The 14,435-nt window shown below is 36.9% G+C and overlaps 1 protein-coding gene, 1 long non-coding RNA gene and 1 other non-coding gene across 3 annotated transcripts in view; all 3 read left to right on the top strand.

The window, feature by feature from the left end:
• The window catches only part of LOC129941273 (axoneme-associated protein mst101(2)-like), a 130,929-nt gene extending 121,873 nt beyond the window's left edge, over positions 1-9,056 (top strand). The window contains exons 9-11 of the mRNA XM_056049865.1: positions 1,453-2,032; positions 2,108-2,295; positions 8,996-9,056. Of these exons, the coding sequence (XP_055905840.1) occupies positions 1,453-2,032; positions 2,108-2,295; positions 8,996-9,056 (829 nt within the window). The remainder of the gene's footprint in view (positions 1-1,452; positions 2,033-2,107; positions 2,296-8,995) is intronic.
• On the top strand, positions 421-539 carry LOC129943568 (5S ribosomal RNA). The gene has a single exon (XR_008781294.1). It is a non-coding gene; the product is annotated as a 5S ribosomal RNA (ribosomal RNA).
• Positions 9,057-9,785: 729 nt separating the features above from the next.
• LOC129942461 (uncharacterized) lies at positions 9,786-11,203 on the top strand. The gene is made up of 5 exons (XR_008781035.1): positions 9,786-9,964; positions 10,021-10,220; positions 10,299-10,439; positions 10,508-10,696; positions 10,748-11,203. It is a non-coding gene; the product is annotated as an uncharacterized LOC129942461 (long non-coding RNA).
• Positions 11,204-14,435: the final 3,232 nt, after the last annotated feature.

Here is a 14,435-nt window from a genome sequence, read left to right as displayed (position 1 = left end):
TACATGGTACTGCGGCTTTGGAAATCTTATCAAACGATGAATGTTCTTATGGGAACTGAAAATATTAGGTTTCTGTGTACATTAGGTATGCAACGTTTTGTTGAAAATGTCCTTAATTCCTGAAAATACAGGTAAAAGACGTGTTTTCCTACAGGTGAGCAGGTAAGACAGCGTTTTCAGTTGAAAAACCATAAATCACCTTGAATTTCTGCAAACACAGGTGAAAATCATATTTTCTACAGGTAAACAGGTAAAAAAGTAATTTTATTGCTTTGAATGTCTGTATTTTCGTACAGGTAAGCAGGTAGAAAGTGTTTTCAGTGGGAAAACCATGTCTGGGAAATCGAAAAGTAAAAGATACTTCTAAGAAAAGGTAATTGATAAGGATTGATTAGGTCGAACTCAGGTAAGTAAGTTTTCGCCAACGACCATACCACGATGAAAATATCGGTTCTCGTCCGATCACTGAAATCAAGCATCGTCGGGCGCGGTTAGTACTTAGATGGGGGACCGCTTGGGAACACCGCGTGTTGTTGGCACGCGTGCCTTTTTGCTGCAGAAAGGTCTTCTGCACACACTTTAAACCTTCCAAATCAAGTATTTTGCATATAAAAAATATTCCGGCCTCATTCCAGCGACGCTAAATGGTGTTTTTTCAACATTAAAAAAAATATTTTTTGTAGGTATTTTTTTTTGTGTGCGAGTACATGGTACTGCGGCTTTGGAAATCTTATCAAACGATGAATGTTCTTATGGGAACTGAAAATATTAGGTTTCTGTGTACATTAGGGTCTAAAAAGGTGAAAAAATGAATTTTGAATTTTCCTTATCAGTGCCCCTCAAGGTATGCAACGTTTTGTTGAAAATGTCCTTAATTCCTGAAAATACAGGTAAAAGACGTGTTTTCCTACAGGTGAGCAGGTAAGACAGCGTTTTCAGTTGAAAAACCATAAATCACCTTGAATTTCTGCAAACACAGGTGAAAATCATATTTTCTACAGGTAAACAGGTAAAAAAGTAATTTTATTGCTTTGAATGTCTGTATTTTCGTACAGGTAAGCAGGTAGAAAGTGTTTTCAGTGGGAAAACCATGTCTGGGAAATCGAAAAGTAAAAGATACTTCTAAGAAAAGGTAATTGATAAGGATTGATTAGGTCGAACTCAGGTAAGTAAGTTTTCGCCAACGACCATACCACGATGAAAATATCGGTTCTCGTCAGTCGTTCTTTGACTTTCAAAGTGAGAAGTAATAAATAGTTAATTAAATAAAGTGCATTTGTAGTGTTTGAGAAGCAAGAAGGCAGTTTGCAGCTATTTAAAATAATCAATCGGTAGCCCAGTGGAGGTGGCGTCCGGAAACAAATCCAAGGGTCGTGGGTTCGAGTCCCAGACTGAGTCGACGAAAAATCTAATTGCTTTTTTTCATAATCGAGAAATTGTAGATTTTATCAGTTGGGAGCAAAAAGAAATGGAGAAGGAAAAAAGAGCAGGGGTATCGAAAGATACCTCTGCCAACATATCAGGCGATGTTGTGATGGTGCCAGCAGCGGTACCAAAAACAACCGCAACAACATCAGGTCAGGCTTCTGACCAGTCAACTTCCAGAATACAAAAAAGGAAATTAAAAAAACAAAGCCCAAACAAGGTTAAAAGAACCAACTCGGCTAAGCGGCAGGCGAATAAAAAAAAAATGGAAGGGAGTGGTAAAGGGGACTTTACCACTGAAAGTGACTTCTCAGACTATGCTGAGTCTGAGAAAACGGAATACATTTCCGAAGGTGGAGAGGGCCACTACAGGTCTCCGAATAATAGGTATTCAATCCTATCGGAGCCAGAGCCAGTGCCGTCAACAAAGAAGGTGTTGGAGGGAGAGGGGGACCTCCAAGAAGAAACAGAACTGGTGGAGGCCCTGCAAGCCAAACAGGCTGCCATCAGCCAGTTTGAGCAAAACCTCAAAAAGCTTAAGGAGGAAATGGAGCCCCTCCTTAGACAGTTAAAGTTGAAGCAAGAGGCGCGCCGTCAAGAAGAGGCGGCTCAACGGCAACAGCAACAAAAACAACAGGAAAACAAAAAAAAGCAACAACAACCACAGCAAAAACAACCACAGCAACAACAACCACAAAACAAGCCCGCTTCCAAAATCTCAGGAGCGGAGCATTTTAAAAAGACACCGCCAGCAACAGCAGGCCCAAGTGTTGAGGGCCCAACAACCTCAACAAAAGCCAAACAACGGCTACAAGAAGAGTCAAAACAGCCGCAGCAACAACCAATCCTGCAGCAGCAGCAACAGCAACAGCAGCAGAAACAGCAGCAGCAGAAACAGCAGCAGCAGAAACAGCAGCAGCAGCAACACCAGAAACAACCACAGGCTGGAAAAGAAAAAATACCACCTATTAGGACCCATAAGGTTGACATACAGGACATTAAACAGGTATGTAAGTCGGCCACTAAGGGCAAATTCCTCATTAAAATTCTAAACGAAAAAGAAAAGAATTATTCGGTCCAGTGCTTCTCACTGGCCGAATACAAGTTAGTTAAAGAGTTGCTAAAAGAGGCCACAGCTGAGTTCTTCAGCTACACGCCTAAGAGCGAAAAATTCAAGACGGTCCTTCTGAAGGGCATAAGTTCCTGCACGGAACCGGAGGAGCTCTTAGCTGAGCTCCGCCAAAAAGCCAGTGACGATCTCGATTTTATCGGGGTCAAGCCTTTCACTACGGTGAAGTCAAGACGAGGGGGTTATAGGCTGCCAATGTTCCTCGTAACATTATCGCCCCAAAGCAGTTTGAATAGTGTCGAGAGAATCGTATCTCTCGACAATCAAGCTGTACGCTGGGAGACATTAAAAAGGCACGACGACATTCTACAATGTACGAAGTGCCAGAGGTTTGGCCATGCCAATGCCAACTGCAATATGCAGTTGCGTTGTGTGAGGTGCGGAGAAACCCACAAAGAAGGAGAGTGTAAGCTGGGTAATGAGCGGGTTGAGGATTTGACCCTGCTCAAGTGTGTCCTTTGTGGAAACCAAGGGCACCCGGCTAACTATAGGGGTTGCCCTAAGGTCCAACAAATGAAACAGAAACAGGCCAGTCAAAAAGCCGAAAAAAGTCGACAGGCTCCAACACAAAAATTCGTAGATCCCAAATTTTCCTACGCCCAAATGGTGTCAGGGAATGGGAACACGAGACAGGCTCCACCAACGGTTGCCCCAAAGGCCCCTGTGCCTAAGGCACCAGAGGTGCAGCCTGACATTGTAGCCTTGTTGTTGAGCATTCAAGGTCAACTAACAGGACTGCAAAGTCAGATAAAGGAGCAAGGCAAAAGGGTAGATCATCTCTACTCTTTGTTGCCTGGCCTGGCGCAATTTAGATCATAATGGGCGCGCTGCCGGAGACGCGCCTTAAAGTCCTAGCTGTGAATGTAAATTCACTGATTAGGATTGAACGAAGAGCCAATATGTTCCAATTGTTGACAGACTACAGTCCCGATGTGTTTATGGCTAGCGAAACTAAGCTAAACCACAAACACAAATTGACTCATAAAAATTACAATATCGTAAGAAGAGACCGGCCCGACTCCACTCAAGGGGGCGGTGTCGCTCTCTTTATACGAAAAGGCATTAATTATAAAGTCATATACAACAATGAATTGCGAAAGCTCAAGACGCTAGAAGTTTGCGTTGTATGCATCTCTCTCTCTCAAGGGAAGCGGATGTATATGATTGCGGCTTATGCGGCTGGGGCTCCGCAGGTTACTTACTTTGCTTCAGAACTCGAGATTGTTTTTAGGGAACTTAAACTGAGCTTGGAAGAAAACTATTTCATCTTGGCCGGTGATTTGAACGCAAAACATGAAGATTGGGGAAATCAACATAGTAATCCCAGAGGTAATCATCTGTTTAATTTGATGAATCTTTACAGCGTTGAGTATGGCGTCGACCTGCTGGCTACTGAAAGGCCATCGTATCCAAGAAGCGGCTCCTTTCTGGACCTTTTGCTGTACGACACCAGACTGACAGTTACAGACAAAGTGGGTAATCACCCGCGAAACTGCTTACAGACAGTCGAGTACGACAGTGATCACTGCGGACTGGCTGCTGTAATGCAGATTCCGAACGAACGCGTGGAGTTGGAGGAATACGTTCCAACGCATTCTTACAATTACAGTAAGATGCGGTGGCCTCGTTTCACCAATGCCCTAGCGAGAGAACTTCGTTCGAGTGACATAGCCCCACCAAACAACAGAAACCTGACAAATACAGAAATTGACCAACACTTACAACAGATGGACGAAACAATAAAACGAACGATGGAACGGACAATCCCAAAAGTACAAAGAACGGGACCAAATGGATGCTTACAGAAACGCGACAATTGACACACTACGTAGGCACAAAAGTGGCTTACTGACAAGACTCAAAAACTTGTACAGACGACTTACAGACCCACGCGACTTGGAGGTTAGGACACTGAAGTCGTCAATAAAAAATGTCAATCTGTTGATTAAGGAGAACTACAGGCTATCAATTAACAAGTACTGGGACCGCAAGATCCGGTCAGTTAATTCGAGTGACCCTGGTATGTTCCCCAAAATCAATAAGATATTCAAGAAAAAAAACGACAATGACCTTCCGTGTCTTAAACTCCAAAGAACCGAAGAGAACAGAGACGTACTCAGGACAGCTCAAATAGATCCAGAAGAAGCCATCTTTGACGATGACTTTTATATAATTGATGATCCGAAGGAAAAAGTGGAGGCGGTGGGAGCTGCATTCCAGCAAGTGTACAAGGTGAATGTTAGCATTCGCCCCAACCACGACCTGGAAAACAGAGCCCTACTTAATCACTTTTACCTTCGAAATGATATGACACAATGGCGATCTGAGAACCGCGGTTTCATGCGGTTCAATGACGATTCCTTGGCAAATGCCATAATCGCCGAGCAAACGGGACCAAGTCCCTTGTTAGTGACGAAGGTTGAGCTTCAGCTCATCTTTAACTCAATAAAAAACAAAAAGTCAGCAGGTGTCGATGGTATATCCAACGTTGTACTAAGACATTTACCGATGGAAGCAATTGACATATACACCACGCTCTTCAATAATGCACTGAATAATGCATATTATCCAGCGCATTGGAAGACCGCTGTGGTTCATCCTCTCCCGAAAAAGGGAAAGGACAACTCCAACCCGTCAAATCTTCGGTCGATAAGTCTTCTTCCGAGCATCAGCAAAGTTTTCGAAAAGATCATTAATAGGGCTCTGACTAAGTGGGCTGCGGACAACAAAATAATTCCGGATAAACAGTTCGGGTTCAAGGCGGGTCATGACACAATTCATGCTGCGTCTAAACTCGTTTCTGATATCCAATGGAATAAATCAAAACAACAATGCACAGGTGCTGTCCTGGTTGATTTGGAAAAGGCCTTTGACACCGTATGGTTAGAGGGTCTTTACCTAAAACTGAGCAGACTTGGCATAAGCAAGCCATTGTTGTATATACTTTATGATATGCTTAACGGTAGAAAGTTTGTTGTCAAAAGTGGCAATGTAACTTCTACCACAACATTCTCAATTAAAAATGGTCTTCAACAGGGAGCGGTGAATTCGCCGATTCTCTTCAGCATTTACACCAGCGATCTGATAGGTAGTCTTACAAAGGCAATTGCGTACGCCGACGATCTAATTGCGTACAGAACGGCCCGAAAGGTTGAGGTTATTAGAATTCTCTTGCAGCGTGATTTCGACAAGATTCAGCGATATTGCGACGACTGGAAACTGAAAATAAATGTCCAGAAGTCAGAGACAATTCTGTTCCGAACTCCGTTGGCTAGGGCCACGAGGGATACGTGCAAGAATTGGCGCAAGATGGTCATCGTTGATCTTCACGGGCAGCCATTAGCGAGCAAAAGTGTAGTGAAGTACCTGGGTATCTGGTTAGATCAGTATTTATATTTCGACAGACATATAAATGCTGCTCTGACCAGGGCCAGAGGAGCCTTCGCTCTGACGAAACGGCTGTTTTTTAGCAGTCGGCTTGACCCCAGAGTGAAGGTAATTTGCTACATGGCCCTCATACGGCCAATGATCGTGTATGGTTGTCCTGTGTGGTTCAACGTTGCCCCTTCCCAGATGGAGAAGTTTCGGGTGTTCGAGCGGCAGTGTTTACGACGCTGTACCGGCTTATATCGAACAGCCGAATCTTCTTATGTGCATTATTATTCAAACGAGGTCCTATACAACGGGGCTCGAATCAACAGAATTGACAATTTCGTGATAAAACTCGTTCGAGGTCACATTGCAAGAGCTATGTCTTCGACCAACAATTTAATTTTCGGGGCGTTCTATCCGAACGACGAGTATTTTGAAAGTGCACACTTGAGCGGGTTCATTCCACCAGAGGCATTCCTCTTTTTAGACAAATGCGGTCTGATACAGGATAGATTGGCAGTTCCGTTAATCTACCACGTCAGACGAAGAACCGTGGATAGGCGACTCCCGTACAATCGGGACGTCATGGCACAAGGTTGAGCAGAGCTCCTTCGGTTCAGTAGGGCTGTGTCCGAACGGGACCGAACTGATAGGGTGAAGCAGGAGAACCAGTTTTGGTGGCTTCAATCGGCACTTGATATTGGTTACTCGGGATGGGGTTTTTAGCCTTGGCCGGCTTACATACTTGTTTAATAGTGTTAGGGTTTAGTTTTAAGTAAAATAGGCATGGTGGAACGAAAAAAAAAAATACAAAAAAAAAATTAAAAAAAAAAACATTAAAATAAAAAAAAAGAAAAAATGGAATAAAAAAATAAAAAAAAAAAAATAAATAAAAAAAAATAAATAAATAAAAAAAAATATGAAAAACAAAAATAGTTAGATTTGCTGCTGAGGTTGTTCTAGTTTTAAGTAGTTTATAAATAGAATAGGTAGTTTAAGTTAGCTTTAAGTTTATTTTAGGACCTAATTGTAAGTAGTTTTTAAGTAAATATAATAAGGATACTGATATTAGTTTTTAAAATTTTCGAATGAATACAAAAATAAATTAAATTGAATTGAAGTTAAAATAGATCTTAGGACCGAAAGGCATTAGTATTAAGTATTATTGTTTAACTTAGAGTGTCCGAATGGGACCATTAACATGGTTGTAAGTTATGGATAATTAGGCTAGTTTTATGAATTTTTGTCTAGCTTTAAGATAGGTTTAATATTGAATAAAAAATAATTAAAAAAAAATCAAATGAAATTTCGAAATTAATACCCTTCACGAATAGAGGCACTATTAACTTCCTTAAATGAACTCCAAATTTCTGAACAATAGTAGAATTGAATGATCAGATAGGAATGACAGCTTTCAAGAATGGTCTATCAGAACCATACAAATCACTAGTGACAACTGCAAGACCAACAAAGCTTGCAGATCATGTACAAGTAGCATTAGAAATTGACCCAGACCCAGAAATTCACTTCAACCGAAATTTTAATAGCTTTTAAAACTTCAACGGTTCACAAAAAAATAGTAACAGATACTTTATCCAAAATAGGGGCCAGAACAACAGCAACAGAGGACAATATTGAATATTGACAGGCGAAATTTTCAGCAAAACGGGTACGTCCCCGGCCAACAAAATCCGGGGTCAATGTCAAGAAGAAGATATTCACATTGAAACTTTAGAAGGACAACAAATTTTATAAAATTTAGAGTAAAGGGTAGAGATCAACTAATAAGTTTATTAATAGACACAGGAACCGATATTTCAATAATCAAAAATAATGCATTAGGGACTAATAGAGTAGAGTATGGTAGAAAATGTGAGAAAAATGGTATATCTGAAGAATCAATACTAATTATTAACTAAAAATAATTTGTATAAACAAAAGATAATTATAGATAAAACAGCAGTGTATATGCATCATTTGAAAGAAATAAAAGATCAAGTTAAAAAGTCCGTACAACTCACCGTCGTTATTAGTACCAAAGTAACGCACAAATGGAAATAAAAAATGGAGATTAGTAGTTGATTTTAGGTCTTTGAACAAGAAAAGGCTTGACGATAAATTTCCATTAACTCGTTTAGAAGATGTACTAGACAAACAAGGAAAAGCTAAATATTTTTTAACATTGGAGATGACAAGTTTATTTCCCCAAATTCCACTGCATCCGAAATCCAGACCTCTTACAGCTTTTTCAACAGATAAATAAGATTTCAAAAGATAACCTTTTGGATAGAAGATTTCAACAAATAGCTTTCGGAGAATGTTAACAATTGCACTTCGTGACTTGCAAGCATCTCCATTTGTATATGTTGATGATATAATTGTGTTTGGTACAAATCTTAAGGAACATAATAATAACCTAATAGAAGTTTTTAAAAGGTTGCATACATATAATTTAAACTAAAGCCAAGTAAATGTTATTTTCTGCGCCCGGAAGTAGTATATCTTGGACATTTAATAACTGCATGAGGGGTTACCAAAGGCCCAAGTAAATACAATGTTATAAATAAGTACCCAAAACCGGATAATGTAGATGAGGTTCGAAGATTCGTAGCTTTCTGTATGAACCTATTATTTTATTATCGCCATTACTTTTTTCAAAAAAATATTAGTTAGTGTTTTTTTATGTTTTATTCAACGTGAGACAATCTTCTAAAAACATGCATTTATAAACTTATAGCAATAAAACAACAACTTTTTCTGAAAACTGACCTCATCATGTGTGTACAATTTTCAAACATTTTCAATAACACAAACGTTTTAGATAATCATAATTTTTTGTCTGAGTTATCTCTGTTCTTAAGTGTGTTACATTGTCAAAAAACCATATTTATAATGCCAAACTTTTATATGGTATATGGTATGGTAAATGGTATTAACCTGCCGCCAACCCATTAATAAATTATGTTTGTCAATTTAGCACTACCACTTTAAAATTTAAAAAAAAAAACTAATGACGGGATTAACAAAAATGTTGGCGCTTGTTTATTTTTTTAAATTAAAATTGTGCAGGTTCAGACAACTTAAGGGGCTTCAATTGCAGTCAACATCATTCTTTGAACGTAAATTTTGACCAAAGCAACTAGTTAGTTTTTCAACTGTCACAATCTTCAAACTTGGAACTTTATTCTATTAACCACTAACTTCAGTTCATTGTAGGTACAAATGAAATTTTGCAGAAAATAAATAATTCATGGAGTAATAAAGTTCAGCTTTCAATTGAATTAAAAAACATCATCAATTGTCATTGTGACATAAGTTTACTTGACTTGATAGAGGAGATTTTGCTTGACTAACTTTCCAGTCAACTTTCCATTAAAAATACCTTAATTTAAAGGCATTTTTTGGCAGATACTAAAAACTTGCCTTACTTTCAAGTCTCTAGTGTTGTATGAACCTGCCTATTATCACCCCTCAAAAACGATCGAAATAAATTGAATTGAACAACTTAGTATGCATTCAATTGTCGCGATTTGAACTGGACTATCACTACATAATTTATCTAAACAACTGTCGTAACATCTCTCCTGATACTTTTACTGATAAAATTTTTCCTTTGTGATCGAAGCACTACCAAATAAATTATCGTCTGTTTCTTTGCCATAACCGGACATGTAATGTACATACATTGCAGCGATACATCTTTGAAAATGTAAAACTTTGAATCATTTTTCATCATGAAAACAACTGAACTGAGGCCATCCACCACACACCCCTAACATGACATCTTACAACTTTTTCTTATTTCAAACTTTCGGGACTCAAAGTGGCCCAAATATTTCCAAAATTGGGGGAACACAAGGATAAATAAATTATGCTCTTGGAGATTAATTTGGAAAACGAATAAAATCCCAGTAAGCAAGCACTTTCAAATCAAATTTCAAAAGTCTCTGAAAATTGTATGAATAATGAATATTAAAGTCTGTTGCGCGAATTATTAAACAAGAACATTATTGCACTAGAATTTATGTTGAGAACGAGGTACGTACCCATTTCTTAATGTGAAAAAAGATTAACTGTTTTAATTTTGATTTTAGATCCAATGAAAAAAAGGCCATGTATAGCTCTAAAAATGGATATTCTTATTGTTGACATACCTGTAATTGAAAAAAAATAGCTTAAGAAGAAAGGAATTTAAAGTACTTTGGATAGCCTCGTCGTTTTTGTTGTACCTTCAAAACCCTAAAGCATAGTCTTTGAGTACAGAAAAAAAGAAAAGTCATTTTTAAATAAGTAGGTACTTATTCAATCTCCTTTTTCATAGAAAATTGAAAAAAGTATTGAAGAGAAATTTGTATTTTGGTTTTATTTTCAGAATCGACACATAGTAGATGCTATAAGAAGCATGAACATTTTGTAGCAACCCCAAATTGAAGAAGCAATTCGCCCTATCGTAAATATGGTTATACTCCGGATAAGCGTTTAGACAAACTTTTCTAGTTAAAGTATAGCTAATGTAATAGAAAATTAAAAATAGTATTCTTGAAAACAAAAAAGGATATCATTACCTTTATTTCATTCCAGGCTGGGTTCTTCGGGACATCCAATTCAAAACACTTCAAAGAAATGAGACAAGTAATAAGATAGATAAGAATGCCAACTGGATCTAGTTAGAATATTCAAGGTCCAACCAACTTTATTCACATAATGAGTCTTACTATAACACAGTGGAGCAGAAATTATGATACATCTCTTCCTAAGCAGATTATTGATGTAGGATTTCAATTGGATAATAAATCCAATTTACTATTGTCATATTTTCAGAATTAAATGGAACAGCAAGGGACGTTCTTTTAATGAAGAACTAAAATCCTATAAGCTTCCGGCCGATCTTGCTTTCAAATCAGAGTTTAAAAAAATAAAAATTTCCAACTGCATCTGAATACATTCCGATTTTAAACATTTGTGAGGTTGGCCAAAAATGAATACTTTAAGAAAACAGATTCTAAATTAAAAGATTGTTTGTACTGACTACAAAAACTTGCTAAACCTAAAGTAGACAGTTTTGCCAGTGGGTAATATATTGGACACATTGAACCAGAACAAGAACGTACAGAATATGAAGCTGAAATTGAAAGAGTGTGCTGCATTTGCTGCTTGAAGCTATGTATAACACTAGAAAGTTCATGCATTAAAAATATTTACTCTTTTAAAACGAACAAATAAATGAAGTATGTAAGCATGTATAATATTTATAAAATTAAATATGAACTTACCAACAGCTATTTTTTTGGAGATTCTTTGAATCATTGAATTGAAATCACAGTTAAAAGCTACTGGACGCAGAAGATTTTAAATTTATGTTTTTAGGATTGAATTTAAGACACTTTTAACTTGCCAAAGAAACACAAAAAAGTAAATGAATAATCGACTTTGATTTTAAAACAATTTAGCTACGTTCATTTTTCTTCGATTAACACAATTACTTTTAGAAGTAACTCACTTTTTCGCAATTTCAAGTTCGATTTTTATTTTGAATTCAAAAATTACAATCAAAACACTCAATAACTGATTTGAAATACAAACAAATAAGAAAATGACGCGCTTACATTTCCTTTACTTTGATTTAAATAGAATCTAATTCGAATATTTACTGTAAAATACAATTATGTTTATGCACTCTTTATTATAATTTAAAATTTTATTTTCAAATCAAAACCAAAACACTCAACAGTTAATTTAATATAGAGAGAAAGGAAACAAATTTGGCGTTTCCATTTCCATTTCCTAATTCTTTTTCTCTTTAATTTATATGTCCGTCCTGTTCGCACCTAATTAGTCGATGAGTGGATTCAGTTCTCGGTTGCCGATGAGTGCGTTTCGTTGATTATATTGTAAGGGCATGAACACAATGACATGAGTAAGAAGAATGTAGGTATGCAGTTCTAAATGTATTGTAAAAATGTTTAGATTTCAGATAATTATGTATTCTCAGAAATATAAACAAATAAGAATACGATTTTATGATTGAATTCTCTGTCAAAAAAAGAAATAGAAAGTAATTTAATTGCTAGGTTAGAATGAATAGTTAATTGTGTTTATATTCCATTCTCCTGCTTTTTCAATCCGTCTGAAAAAAATTATTTAACTTCATTTAATATCTTATTCTCTTATTCAGCTACGTTCTACATTTCACATCAAGTCGACATGAACTAGAAATCGATTGAAGATGTAAATTACAGTTCAAAAAAATCACTTTTATCGATATTGATTTTTATTTTCGAACTCAAAGTAGTGAATTTTCGTGTTCTACATTTCGATATTTTCGATGTTCAAGTGATTTGAATTCGATCAAAATAAGTTGGTGTTAAGCAGTTGTATTTTCACTTAGGCGCCAGTTATAGCTATCATTGATCGCATTCACAATACTAGTGGCTACGTAGTCAAAATTTAACTAGCTTTGTGAATGCAAAACTACACTACAAAGCTAGTCAATCTGGAACTGACAAATTATTGACAAATGCAAATATATAAAATAAGAAACATTTTTGATTTAATAACTTTAACTTATCTTTTGTATGTGTGTCTTTGCCGAGCAGCTGATTCTAAAACGTCAAAATCATTCTCCACTAACTTTGTAGCCGAATTTTTTACACTACATCGGAGGGGAAATTTCAATTACTTTTGTAGTTAGATTTAGCCAATCAGAATCGCTTGACTACGTAGCCACTAGCTTTGTGAATGCGACCATTGGTTTTCATTATTGAAAACAAACATTGGAATTTTGTTTCAGGTCGTTTATAGCTTTCATTAAAAATGTCTGTCATTGAAAAAATTTGATCGAAAGGCAACGAAGATTTTTTACTGACAGAAATCTGTCATTGGAATTGTGTGTAATTGGAACACAAATCAGTGGAACGATTCGTTTCACTTTTAAACATAAAAGTATCAGCTGTTCAGGAAAATGAATTTCCGTCCGGAAAATAGAAAAATACATTTTTAGAGAAAAATAAATGCGTAGTTACACTTTTTTTCTCTTTGTGTGATTTTCGATCGATCAGTATATAATTTTCATTTCTAATCAAAAGGAAACACCGTCAGATATCGATTCAAACATTTTTCCGGATCGATTTGAATGCTATAACTGGCGCCTTAAGGAAAATAAACCCTAACTTCTTTATGTAATGTACTTGGTTCGTGAGAAGTTGTAAGATCTACTTTGTAGTTGAGTGAACGTACAAAGCATTCAAAACGATTTTTCAGCACGCTAAATGTCTTCCATAATATTTCTAGTTCTTTTAAGAATTCATATGTACATTCAAAAAATTAGCTTCGAACTTTTTATCGCAAAGAACTAAAAACCTACAGCTAGCTGGCATGTGCATTAACACAATGCTAATAAAAGCCATTAATATTTTATATTTACTTTCGAAAAGCACAGAACAAATGAACATACGAATTAATAAAAATTATGCCAATCGATTTGTAATAGCTCATTATATGTATATAGCACAATTTGTACAATTAGATCAACATTAGGCTTTTAACTTTTAATAAATACATATAATACACATATCTTTTAGTCTTAAGGCCCAACTATAATGGGCATAAGCAAACATAAGCTTATGTCAAAAACCCAACGATAATTCACATAAGTTTGCGAAATTACTGCATAGCCATAATGCAATTTTGCTCACGTATCTAAATGTCAGATTTTACTTATGCGGCGAGCGACTGGGATCGCTCTTGCTTAAGTGTGCTTAAGTTAACGAAACTGAGAAAAATTGAACGAAACGGAGCTAGACTCCATTATGTTCATTCGTATTGAGATTCTTTGTATTCGCACGTTTACTTATGCGCACATATGCTAGCTTATGCCTATTATAGTTGGGCCTTTACTAAAATACTGCTAGCAAAGCCCTTGTTTAAAAGCACTTCAGCACATCTTCGAATAAAAAAATATGATCAATTGTCATTTTGACATAAGTACACTTAAGTTAAAGTGGATGTTGACATTGCGCAGAGATTGTGGCGCTGGATTGGCCATACATTGAGGAAGCTGGACGACAACATAGCAAAGCAGTGCTTTCAATGGAATCCTCAAAGTAGAAGGCGGCCTGGAAGACCAAAAGAAGCATGGAGATAATCTGTCATGAAGGAAACACGGTCCCAAAACTAGGAGACGTGGTTCCAGCTGAAGTATCGTGCTAGGAATAGAGAGGGATGGAAGGAACTGGTTGCCGTTGCCGCCCTATGCTCCAGGAGGAGTTAAAGTGCTGCTTGCTACTAGCAGCCGGAAACGAAGAAGAGACAGTTAAGTTGTAGGGCCCATACACTACACAAACTGTTTGAGCAATTAATGTATCATGTTGTTGTAAAAATGTGTGTGCAAACTGTTTGAGTAGTGTGTAGCGATGATGGGTGTTTGCGCAAGCGGTTTGAACACTTGAATTTTGCTCAAACCGATCCCAATTTCCCTAGAGTTAAACATAAATAAACAAGAGGAACAATT

Source organism: Eupeodes corollae, chromosome 1 (genome assembly GCF_945859685.1).
Source record: "Eupeodes corollae chromosome 1, idEupCoro1.1, whole genome shotgun sequence".
Classification (NCBI taxonomy): domain Eukaryota; kingdom Metazoa; phylum Arthropoda; class Insecta; order Diptera; family Syrphidae; genus Eupeodes; species Eupeodes corollae.
This window is presented reverse-complemented; position numbering and strand designations above follow the sequence as displayed.